Source organism: Ascidia mentula, chromosome 8 (genome assembly GCF_947561715.1).
Source record: "Ascidia mentula chromosome 8, kaAscMent1.1, whole genome shotgun sequence".
Lineage (NCBI taxonomy): Eukaryota > Metazoa > Chordata > Ascidiacea > Phlebobranchia > Ascidiidae > Ascidia > Ascidia mentula.
Genome location: NC_138573.1, coordinates 3,297,809 through 3,310,180, shown reverse-complemented (window position 1 = coordinate 3,310,180; position 12,372 = coordinate 3,297,809). Strand labels below are relative to the sequence as shown.

Sequence of the window (12,372 nt, the reverse complement as noted above, 5' to 3'; positions counted from 1 at the left end):
GGATATGGTTTTTAGTTGTGTATACATTTCAAAAATGTAAGTCGACTTTTACGTGACTGTACTTTCAGTCACCCTTGAAATGCTTGTCCGATTGCTGGTTTGCCAACTCTTACAACAGATAATGGACGACAGCAATCGTCGAGCTGCCTTTGCGAAAGCTTTGTCTCTCAAGCTGTAGATGATCACGTTCACAACACTGCGGACAAATATTTAAGATTACAAAGAAAAACAGTATGATAAAGTTTGGTTTAAGTGATGTTTATCTGTTTGAATTGATACATACATTTTTTATATATTCGTTTCAAAGTGGCAAACTTGATTATGCTGCAATGCGGCTTTCCGTTAGAAAATTGCTACCAGTCGATTAGTCACTTATATTGGCATGTGCAGTTTATAACAAAGTGATTGTTGGATTTACAACTGTTTTGGTGGCATTTCCACTTTGACGAAGTAGCTTGTCTTACCATTGTTTCGAATGCTAGAAATGCTAACATCTTATTGCCAGACACCAGATTTTCCAACCAACTGAATGTATGTAATGCAGGAAACGTAAGAATACATCGCTTATCATGTTGTGAATGAGTTTATTACCTTATGATCACTGCCATGTAACGGTAATTTCCTGAAAGAAATTCAGAACTCACCTGTTTGTCATGCTCAGATAAAAGCAAATAAGGAAAGGCAGTGAGACGTTATTGCAGTTTAAGATACCTCCATAGAAAAGTGCGTTCACCAACACAACGGGAACTGGAACAAAAACAGTAGATTAGTAGGAGCTGGGGTTGCGCTCCTCAAAAGCAATACAGGAAAACCCGCTATAGAACTGCCCAAACTTGTTGCGGCTAGCTACGTCAAAATAAAAAACGATTTAAACTGTGCTTACTTATCGTAATTGTAAATCCGATCTGCATCAAAGCCAACACGACAAACATTTTCACTTCAGATTTATCAGATGATGAATTCTTTTTGCTCCGCATCTCACTTGACTTTTGAATTTTGGATCGGATTGCAAAAATTGTTGCGAAAGACATGAAAGACTGCGAAGATTACATTGTAATAAATTATCCGTCTAATAGCAATGTTTTTATGATAAAACGTTTGAATTATTCAGTGCCAAGACAAAAAGACATGTTTTATAAAAGTATTACCATTGCAATGTAAGGAATAATAAGCATGATTCCCATGACCACAATGATGTGGGTGAAATTCTCGTCATTACTGATGACGTTCGTTTGGGTGACGTAGAATAGAAAGATGGTGTGTTGATAGCAGTAACTCAACTCCCCCGGAAACCATGCTGGAACCACAAGATTATTGCATAATTTAAAAATCCTCTTATATTTTTTATTTAGGTTTTATAGTTAGTTGAATTCTCTTTACCTGGGAAAGTGCTGGCGATTAAGGCGAGCAACCAAACCACCACCAAACCAACCACAACGTTTCTATTGGACTGCATCCTGTACCGCATTGGCCACTTGATGGCGTACAGGCGCTGTGCACCCATGAAAACCAGGTGGTAGAGGGAAGATATGAAAGTAAGAAGCAAAAACATTCCCCCAGCAATTGCTTGTGGAGATCCAAGAAGCAAAAGTTGGCGACGATCCAACTCGGTTGACGTCACGTTCATCGACCAGTTGATGTTGTATAATGCAACCACTAGCAGTTGGACACCTTTAAAAATAAAACAATCAATGATATTAAACTTTTTTTGAATCCATTGCAATGTTGTAGTATTTCTTTTCAAATATATCAATCAAATAAAACAGTTCTTTGTTCGCAGGGAAAAAAGGCATTATAAAAAGTAAATAATGCGTATGGGCGACTGGATGTGCGGTAAAATGTATTGTCCATCGTTGCCAAATTACCTGTCAGAAAATCTGCTACCGCCAGCGAGAACTTCATTTTGGTAAAACTGCCGTGAAGACCAAGTTTCTTTAACACCACCACTACCAGTACGTTGCCAAACACACAGGTCAAACCGAGCAAAACGATAAGAAACATCAAAATTCCAGTACCGGTCTGACTGCATTCTACGCATGCTTTAAGCGATGTGTTCGCGCATGCGCCGTAAGCCGCCTGGCTGCAAACGGCTGGGAATCCGCATAATCTAGATACGGTGATATTCTTGTACTGGAGTGACGTTATCGTCTCGTTGCAAGTGTTGTTTAGCGTGATGGTCTCGGTGACGTTCACAGAAACTTCTACTCGCTCTATTTCTCGAGCAGGTGGAGCGGATTGAAACCAACCTGAACCGCTTGGTTCTCCACAAAGATCGCCACTGCTTCCGGTTTCATAATCTGGGTAGTCACCGCTCCAATCCATGGCGCTCCCGTCATATGAGTTTACAGTGGTTTCGTTATGACTGTCACTGATGTTCTCCTTCATTACCAGTTCGCTTTGCTCCTTTTAACATTCTTCAGTGAAGAAAAAACAACGTTTAATGAATCTGTCTTTCATGCATTCACTGTCGTATAATTCACCCTAATAGCAAAGATCGCGTGAAGCCAATCATTAAACGCTACAAATAGAACATAACCACGAAAGTTATTTCCTCTCTTACAAATATTTGAGTACGTAATATTCGATCCAAATAGCCACAATTTGCATTTGGATTAAGAGCGTTATCCAGGTGACTTGTATGCTGTAAATCAACGTGGCATTGCTTGTTTCTTGCGCAACAACCCGACCTTAAACACTGATACTGGTGCACTGTCATTGTACCGTAAGCATCGCCTTGTTGCAAAGAGCGCATTCGAACTTTATTGTTATAACTTTCCACAGATGCAATGTGTATCTCGAACGAAAAGAAACATCAATCAACAAAAAACTTTCGAAGAGGTTGTGTAGATGAGTGAATGCCTGGCGGCCATGGAATTTGATTGCGTAGTGGCCTGCGGCTTACCACGTAATACGGTTAAACATAATAGTTAAAGCGCCAGGATTAATCGCAGCTTCAGTTCGATAGAGAGTTGAAAAACGATTTAATGTCATGAGCCTTGCGATAATTGGTGTGTTATCAATACCATATAATTATTTTGGTTGCCACGTTTAAAAATTGCAAATAATGTTGGATCACGCTTGTAAGCGAAAGAAATCAGGGGGCTCTAAAACTTTCAGTCGATCAGTAAGATAACGTAACACGTATTCCAAGCACAGCACATCCTTAAATAAATCAGCGCTTTACGTTTTTTGACAACGAGACGCGACATGGTACGTGCAGCGTAAAAGTGTAGGCTGAGACTGCTTTAAACAACTATACTTACTGGATCCGCTGTGAAATCAGCTGAATCGACGGATGTGACATTTGCAATACCAGCGCTGAAGTGTGATAGCACATTTCCCCTGTGAAGACCAGTATAATAATGCAACGCAGTAGTACGGGCCGGTTACAGGAAATTCGGGACCTAATTAGAAAAATTATCGAGGGCCTGTATTTGCCTTAACAAAGGCTATATCTCGATCGATTTAACCTCTTTTGATCTTTATAAAGTGTGTGTAAAGTGCGGAGCCTCCCTAAAAGCGCCCGATTTGGCAAAACCGGTCAAACGTTCCTAGGGCCGGCAGTGGTTTCATTCGATTGTTCATGCACGCAGTCAACCGAATGATATTTAGGCACAAAAATTGCGAAAACAGTTGACGATGGTTATTTGCACCAAGACAATCAACCAAATACGATGTTTTATTATGCAAAACGTATATCACAATATCTCACAATTATACAGGTTTATAAAAACGTGCTGGAAGTGCGCTTGTTGGTCCCAGAAAAGTCGGAGCTATTTATCTTTTTTCCAGCTGACAAAAATAGTTCTCCTGTCGCATTGGTAAAGGTGTTGTCCCACAAGCTGTAGACAATCACATTCACGAGGCTGTGGAAAGAAACAAATAATAGTTGGGATTTTAAAATTTGTGTTCCAAAGTTTTTTTTCTGTGTATCAAATTGTAAGTGGTCCAAGATGGTGACAACGGACAACATACAATTCAGACAGTTAAAAAATAAAAAATGCTGATCCAAGATACGAGAAAAGTATGAAACAATCATGATATTCTTTATCTTTTTGTTAAATCTGTTTTTTATCGAATTTTCCAAACGCAACATTAACAAACAAGTCAATGGTTGGCCAACATTTGGTGTTTACCTGTTTGACATGCTGAGGTAAAAGCACATCAGGTATGGCAACGCGATGTTGTCGCAACTTAGCAAATGCCCGTAGAAGAGAGCGTTGACTACAGCACATGGTACTGCAAGTAATGAACACTGTGAGGGACAATTCTGTACACATAACGCGGCTTGCAATTAACAGTTTGAAGCTAATGTCTTTCCATACTTAGTGTAATTGTGAATCCGATCTGCATGAAGACGAGCGTGACAAAGGTTTTTACTTCTCTTTTCTCAGGTATTTTTCTCTTTTGTTTATTTTTTGCGCCGTCGCCTTTGAGAATCTTTGCCCTCTTGAATTGACTTCGGATCTCCAGCATTGTGATCATGGATAAGAGAGTCTAACAAACAATTTTTATTTTTTTAGACTAAAAATGCACCATAAATCACGTTAAGTCCACGTACTCTTAAACACAAGATTGCCAGTTATAAACCGTGTTGGTTGAGTTAATCACAACACAACAGACAATACCTTCTTTGTACCAAACATTAACAAATAAGGTTCACTGGCATTGCAGCCAAGCTGGATAGACCCCTTTTCTGGAGAAGTTGGAGCTGAAAAAATCCAGCTCCAGGTAAGGTTTTAAGAATGAAGATAAATAGGCCCAACGGTCTACCAATTGAGCCAAAGGAGTTAAACTGTTGAACGGAGTATATCGTGGTCAAAAAATAATGGTGCGCAAGCACACAACTTGTCAGTCGACCTACACATATATACGTAGGGTATTTCCACCACCGCAATCTGCCATCGCAGTAGTATATCATGCATGATATATTACACAACATGCACTGTTTTAGGTACAGTTTCCTTTTGTTATCTTATCGACCACGAAGAGGGAGCTTACCATTGTCAAGAAGGGAACAATGTAGAAAATGATCATCATGGCGATCAAAGTTGCGTGGTCTGCCCCACGTGCTTGAATTTTCTGCTCCGTGAAGTAGAACAGAAAGACAGTGTGCATGTACGTGTATGTTAAAAGTCTGGGAAACCACACTGCAAAATACAGACTCATGTTTTTAGAACAACGTTGGAATCGTTACAGAAACAGATGGTACGTAGGATTGAGGCTCCTATATAACAGCGCTATACATAGCATTATACGTATAAAGTAAAAGCGAACAACTAATCGTTTCCTACTCGATCTATCCGCAATTGCTGCATAACGGGGTAAAAGTGCAATTGCCCAAAGTCGATGTTTTCCTACTCATTGTATGTTATTATATTGCGTTACCTGGTACAGTGCTTGCCAAGATAGAAAGACACCAAATCACTATTAAACCAATCAGCGTGTAGACTTTCTTTTGCACTCTGTAACGCAGTGGCCACTTGATGGCGTAGAAGCGTTGTGCTCCCATGAACACCAGGTGGTAGAGGGAGGATGTGAAAGTCAGGAGGAGGAAGATTCCTCCCACTGAGGCTTGCGCTGATCCTCGGAGTGAGAGTTGGATGCGATCGAGCTCATGTGACGTCACGTTCCAAGACCAACTGAAGTTGTAAATTGCGACGACTAGAAGTTGAATTCCTGCAAAAATAAGCAGGGAGTTGCCTATACTGTAATAATCAAATCTTTTTTGGTTTCTGTCTTGTGCTTATTCACCAGTAAGAAGATCTGCCACCGCCAAGGAGAACTTAGTTTTGTTGTATCTGCTGAGCAGCCCCATTTTCTTCAACACAACCATCACAAGAAGATTTCCAAATACACAAGCCAGGCCGAGCAAGACGACAAAAAGAACAAAAAACCCCGCTCCGACCTGACTGCATTCTGCGCATGCGCAAAGTGACGTGTTCGCGCAAGTGACGTAGGCTTTGTTGGAACAAAAGGCGGGAAATCCGCATAATTTACTAAAAACAACATTGGAATTCGTGTATGGTATAAGTGACAGATTATTGACCGATTTGAATATGCTAATGTTGTTGGGCGCAGCAAGTAGCGGTAGGATCAGTTCAATGGTCGGCTCGCTTATTGAGGACTGGCGAAACAAAACTGATACCCGGTCTGATATACTTGTTGCTGTTTCCCAAGAGATATTAGACTGCAACATAATCAGCCACCTGCATGGGATTGATGTCCGTTCTAGAAGTAAGCTCCTGTTTGTAAATAGGACAAAGTTGCTCAAAAAATATAATTCAGTGTTAAATGTATGCAGAATTCAATTTTAGGCCTCTCTTAAACACCTTCTCACTACCACGAAGCTTGCACTGGCGCCGAGCAAGGCAAAAAAATCTTCGCAATAAATTCCTTCCTGTAAAATTTGCTGAATATTTGCTTGCTACACTTGTTGTGGTACAAAGTTCCTGCAAAATGTCTTGCTTCTCCTACCAACGTTTTAACCCATCGTCAATTACCTACTACCTAGAACATTGTAAACTATGTTTAGCAGACTTGATTACTTTAATCGGTCCCTTGAAGCTAATACTCCGTTGTCAACAGTAATAGCATTTCCTGTCGTTTTGACGGGAAGCTGTGCGTGACTTTGTTGGTAGCCCTTAGATGCGCGATGTGTACCGTAAACACCACAGCAAACTCTAAGGCAACAACAAATACATTAAACTGTCGTATGACGAAAACGAGAGTAGCAAGTCGATGGAAAAATGCCACGGTGTTTTTGTTCAGTTTCTGCAAACAAACCGAGGTTACGTTTATAATATTCCATTGGGCGTTTATCAAGGACCAAATTTCTCCGGCCCACTTCAACTGCCGCTATGATCTATTGGTTGAGTATATAGCATTGCGTTACGATTTATTCACCAACAATACCAACATTGGCACCAGAATAAGGAAAGGTGCATAACGTCGCTGCAGCAAAAATACACATACCGTTATTTGTAGTGGAACAGGCGTTTTATTACGACCAATACGAAAATTTATGACGTCATTAACTATTCGGACTCGACCGAATCCTATCTCTAGTTATTGCTTATTAGTTCTGAACTAAAGATATTCGCCCAACTCGAAACCATACAAGCGATATCTCAACAATGGTTTATGTTTTGGAAAACAAGTAATGCTAACCAGGATGATAACAACTTGAATAATTTTAAACGAGAAATTATGAGCAGTTTCGGGTGGAAAACATCTGTGAAGCTTCAACATTGAGGTAATATATCGCATATACCTCTTACACCATCAGGGTTTTCATACAAAAACATTAAAAACACAATTTCCCGTCAACCGAAGAAAGTGTCATATCTGCGGAGGATACGGTCACTGATCAACCGCGCCTTCAAAGGAAATTATCTTTATTCTTGGTGTACGTGTTCATAACGCAACAGTCTTTTGTAAACAGTGCAGTATGTCGTACGGTCAAATATGAACCAAAGGATTTAGGGAGCTTGCAGTAATTTCTGGTCACGAGGAGCTTATTTAGGAGAGAAATTCTATTGTTCTTTCTGGTGCTATATTCGATTCCAATGGATTTGCCGAATACATGAACATGAGGCAACACAACCAATGTGTGCCACTACTCCATGTTTTATTTTTCTGAACCCTTTTCGTTGGGCATCACTCCACTTTTTATGTGAAACTAATCACGGTTGTCATGCGATCTGTAGATGTAGCTTCTCGTACGTTTCTGAAATGTACAGTTTAATACGGCTTGCTTTTGTGGTTTGCAGGTTGTCTTCAGAATATAGTTGGATTATAATCGTGCAAAATTATATAAATCATGTCGGCGGGGCATTCCGGTAACTCTTCTTTTGGTTCCGCTCCACCGGCTCGGGAAACAAAAAAAATCAATGTCGCTGTAAACGACACCGATACCATCACGCTAAACAACACTTACAACGAGACGATGACGTCACTACAGTACAAGAATATCACCGTATCCAGGTTATGCGGATTCCCAGCCGTTTGCAGCCAGGCGGCTTACCGTGCATGCGCGAACACATCGCTCAGCGCATGCGCAGAATGCAGTCAGGCCGGTACTGGGATTTTGATGTTTCTCATCGTTTTGCTCGGTTTGACCTGCGTGTTTGGCAACGTACTGGTAATGGTGGTGTTAGAGAAAATCGGTCTCCATGCCAGTTTCAACAAAATGAAATTGTCGCTGGCGGTGGCAGATTTTCTGACAGGTACGATTTAAAGTTTTTATTAGTATTGGGAACCATTAAATTGAAGTAGTGGATATTGCCTTTTTGAAGTCACTCAGTTTTTCTTGGCAAAACAACAACCCATCGTTATCAAAATGCCATAGCGCCCGATAAGTTCAAAAACAACTCATTCACTTTCCCTTTTAAGGTTTCCAACTACTGGTAGTTTCTATGTATAATATCAGCTGGTCGATGAACGTTACTTCGGTTGAATTGTACCGATACCAACTTTTGCTTCTTGGATCTCCACAAGCAACTGCCGGGGGAATGTTTTTGCTTCTTACTTTCATTTCTTCCCTCTATACCACCTGGTTTTCATGCGTGCATAGCGCCTGTACGCTATCAAGTGGCCAATGCGATACAGGATGCAGTCCGACACTATCGTTGTGGTTGTTTTGGTGGTGGTTTGGTTGCTAGCTTTCGTCGCTAGCACTTTTCCAGGTAAGAAATCTACGACTGGTGTTTCCCAACTGTCACTGATGTTCTCCTTCATTGCCAGTTCGCTTTGCTCCTTTTAACATTCTTCAGTAAAGAAAAAACAACGTTTAATGAATCCGTCTTTCATGCATTCACTGTCGTATAATTCACCCTAATAGCAAAGATCGCGTGAAGCCAATCATTAAACGCTACAAATAGAACATAACCACGAAAGTTATTTCCTCTCTTACAAATATTTGAGTACGAAGTAATATTCGATCCAAATAGCCGCAATGTGCATTTGGATTAAGAGCATTATCCAGGTGACCTGTATGCTATAAATCATCGTGGCATTGCTTGTTTCTTGCGCAACAACCCGACCTTAAACTCTGATACTGGTGCACTGTCATTGTTCCGTAAGCATCGTCTTGTTGCAAATAGCGCAACTTTCCACAGATGCAATGTGTTTCTCGAACGAAAAGAAACATTAATCAACAAAAAAACTTTCGAAGAGGTTTGTGTTGATGAGAGAATGCCTGGCGGCCATGGAATTTGATTGCGTTTTTTGACAGTTAAACATAATAGTTGAAGCGCCAGGATTAATTGCAGCTTCAGTTCGATGGAGAGTTGAAAAACGATTAAATGTCATGAGCTTTGCGATAATTGGTGTGTTATCAATACCATATAATTATTTTGGTTGCCACGTTTAAAAATTGCAAATAATGTCGGATCACGTTTGGAAGCGAAAGAAGTTAGGAGGCTCCAAAACTTTCAGTCGATCAGGAAGATAACGTAACACGTATGCCAAGCGCAGTACATCCATAAATAAATCAGCGCTTTACGTTTTTTGACAACGAGACGCGACATGGTATGTGCAGCGTAAAAGTGTAGGCTGAGACTGCTTTAAACAATTATACTACTGGATCCGCTGTGAAATCAGCTGAATCGACAGATGTGACATTTGCAATACCAGCGCTGAAGCATGATAGCGCATTTTCCCCGTGAAGAACAGTATAATAATGCAATGCAGTATGGTACGGGCCGGTTCCAGGAAATTCGGGACCTGATTAGAACAATAATTGCGGGCCTGTATTTGCCTTAACATAGGCTATCTCGATCGATAACCTCTATTGATTTTTATGGCAAGGTGCGGAGCTTGCCTGAAAGCGCAAGGCCCGATTTGGCAAAACCGGTCAAACGTTCCTAGGGCCGGCAGTTGTTTCATTCGATTGTTCATGCACGCAGTCAACCGAATGATATTTAGGCAAAAAAAATGCGAAAACAGTTGACGATGGTTATTTGCACCAAGACAATCAACCAAATACGATGTTTTATTATGCAAAACGTATATCACAATATATTACAATTATACAGGTTTATAAAAACGTGCTGGAAGTGCGCTTGTTGGTCCCAGAAAAGTCGGAGCTATTTATCTTTTTTCCAGCTGACAAAAATAGTTCTCCTGTCGCATTGGTAAAGGTGTTGTCCCACAAGCTGTAGACAATCACATTCACGAGGCTGTGGAAAGAAACAAATAATAGTTGGGATTTTAAAAGTTGTGTTCCAAAGTTTTTTTTCTGTGTATCAAATTGTAAGTGGTCCAAGATGGTGACAACGGACAGCATACAATTCAGACAGTTAAAAAATAAAAAATGCTGATCCAAGATACGAGAAAAGTATGAAACAATCATGATATTCTTTATCTTTTTGTTAAATCTGTTTTTTATCGAATTTTCCAAACGCAACATTAACAAACAAGTCAATGGTTGGCCAACATTTGGTGTTTACCTGTTTGACATGCTGAGGTAAAAGCACATCAGGTATGGCAACGCGATGTTGTCGCAACTTAGCAAATGCCCGTAGAAGAGAGCGTTGACTACAGCACATGGTACTGCAAGTAATGAACACTGTGAGGGACAATTCTGTACACATAACGCGGCTTGCAATTAACAGTTTGAAGCTAATGTCTTTCCATACTTAGTGTAATTGTGAATCCGATCTGCATGAAGACGAGCGTGACAAAGGTTTTTACTTCTCTTTTCTCAGGTATTTTTCTCTTTTGTTTATTTTTTGCGCCGTCGCCTTTGAGAATCTTTGCCCTCTTGAATTGACTTCGGATCTCCAGCATTGTGATCATGGATAAAAGAGTCTAACAAACAATTTTTATTTTTTTAGACTAAAAATGCACCATAAATCACGTTAAGTCCACGTACTCTTAAACACAAGATTGCCAGTTATAAACCGTGTTGGTTGAGTTAATCACAACACAACAGACAATACCTTCTTTGTACCAAACATTAACAAATAAGGTTCACTGGCATTGCAGCCAAGCTGGATAGACCCCTTTTCTGGAGAAGTTGGAGGTGAAAAAATCCAGCTCCAGGTAAGGTTTTAAGAATGAAGATAAATAGGCCCAACGGTCTACCAATTGAGCCAAAGGAGTTAAACTGTTGAACGGAGTATATCGTGGTCAAAAAATAATGGTGCGCAAGCACACAACTTGTCAGTCGACCTACACATATATACGTAGGGTATTTCCACCACCGCAATCTGCCATCGCAGTAGTATATCATGCATGATATATTACACAACATGCACTGTTTTAGGTACAGTTTCCTTTTGTTATCTTATCGACCACGAAGAGGGAGCTTACCATTGTCAAGAAGGGAACAATGTAGAAAATGATCATCATGGCGATCAAAGTTGCGTGGTCTGCCCCACGTGCTTGAATTTTCTGCTCCGTGAAGTAGAACAGAAAGACAGTGTGCATGTACGTGTATGTTAAAAGTCTGGGAAACCACACTGCAAAATACCAGAGAATGTTGTTAAAAGCTACATCAGTAGCAGACTCATGTTTTTAGAACAACGTTGGAATCGTTACAGAAACAGATGGTACGTAGGATTGAGGCTCCTATATAACAGCGCTATACATAGCATTATACGTATAAAGTAAAGGCGAACAACTAATCGTTTCCTACGCGATCTATCCGCAATTGCTGCATAACGGGGTAAAAGTGCAATTGCCCAAAGTCGATGTTTTCCTACTCATTGTATGTTATTATATTGCGTTACCTGGTACAGTGCTTGCCAAGATAGAAAGACACCAAATCACTATTAAACCAATCAGCGTGTAGACTTTCTTTTGCACTCTGTAACGCAGTGGCCACTTGATGGCGTAGAAGCGTTGTGCTCCCATGAACACCAGGTGGTAGAGGGAGGATGTGAAAGTCAGGAGGAGGAAGATTCCTCCCACTGAGGCTTGCGCTGATCCTCGGAGTGAGAGTTGGATACGATCGAGCTCATGTGACGTCACGTTCCAAGACCAACTGAAGTTGTAAATTGCGACGACTAGAAGTTGAATTCCTGCAAAAATAAGCAGGGAGTTGCCTATACTGTAATAATCAAATCTTTTTTGGTTTCTGTCTTGTGCTTATTCACCAGTAAGAAGATCTGCCACCGCCAAGGAGAACTTAGTTTTGTTGTATCTGCTGAGCAGCCCCATTTTCTTCAACACAACCATCACAAGAAGATTTCCAAATACACAAGCCAGGCCGAGCAAGACGACAAAAAGAACAAAAAACCCCGCTCCGACCTGACTGCATTCTGCGCATGCGCAAAGTGACGTGTTCGCGCAAGTGACGTAGGCTTTGTTGGAACAAAAGGCGGGAAATCCGCATAATTTACTAAAAACAACATTGGAATTCGTGTA

At 40.6% G+C, this 12,372-nt stretch overlaps 3 protein-coding genes across 3 annotated transcripts; all 3 read right to left on the bottom strand.

Annotated features, from left to right (window-relative positions):
* Positions 1 to 48: 48 nt before the first annotated feature.
* LOC145910809 (melatonin receptor type 1B-B-like) lies at positions 49 to 2,385 on the bottom strand. Its single transcript, XM_082998015.1, has 6 exons — positions 1,866 to 2,385; positions 1,381 to 1,671; positions 1,149 to 1,297; positions 884 to 1,037; positions 645 to 747; positions 49 to 196 (listed from the first exon to the last, which is right to left on the bottom strand). Exons 1-6 carry the CDS (start codon positions 2,383 to 2,385, stop codon positions 49 to 51), a joined length of 1,365 nt encoding a protein of 454 aa, XP_082854141.1.
* A 1,339-nt stretch (positions 2,386 to 3,724) lies between these two features.
* On the bottom strand, positions 3,725 to 5,902 carry LOC145910798 (uncharacterized). The gene is made up of 6 exons (XM_082998002.1): positions 5,755 to 5,902; positions 5,389 to 5,679; positions 5,002 to 5,150; positions 4,326 to 4,497; positions 4,137 to 4,239; positions 3,725 to 3,866 (listed from the first exon to the last, which is right to left on the bottom strand). The coding sequence occupies exons 1-6, from the start codon at positions 5,834 to 5,836 to the stop codon at positions 3,725 to 3,727; spliced, it is 939 nt and encodes a 312-aa protein (XP_082854128.1). The 5' UTR covers positions 5,837 to 5,902.
* Positions 5,903 to 10,039: 4,137 nt separating this feature from the next.
* LOC145910795 (uncharacterized) lies at positions 10,040 to 12,198 on the bottom strand. Its single transcript, XM_082997998.1, has 6 exons — positions 12,102 to 12,198; positions 11,736 to 12,026; positions 11,317 to 11,465; positions 10,641 to 10,812; positions 10,452 to 10,554; positions 10,040 to 10,181 (listed from the first exon to the last, which is right to left on the bottom strand). The coding sequence occupies exons 1-6, from the start codon at positions 12,181 to 12,183 to the stop codon at positions 10,040 to 10,042; spliced, it is 939 nt and encodes a 312-aa protein (XP_082854124.1). The 5' UTR covers positions 12,184 to 12,198.
* Between the last annotated feature and the right edge of the window lie 174 nt (positions 12,199 to 12,372).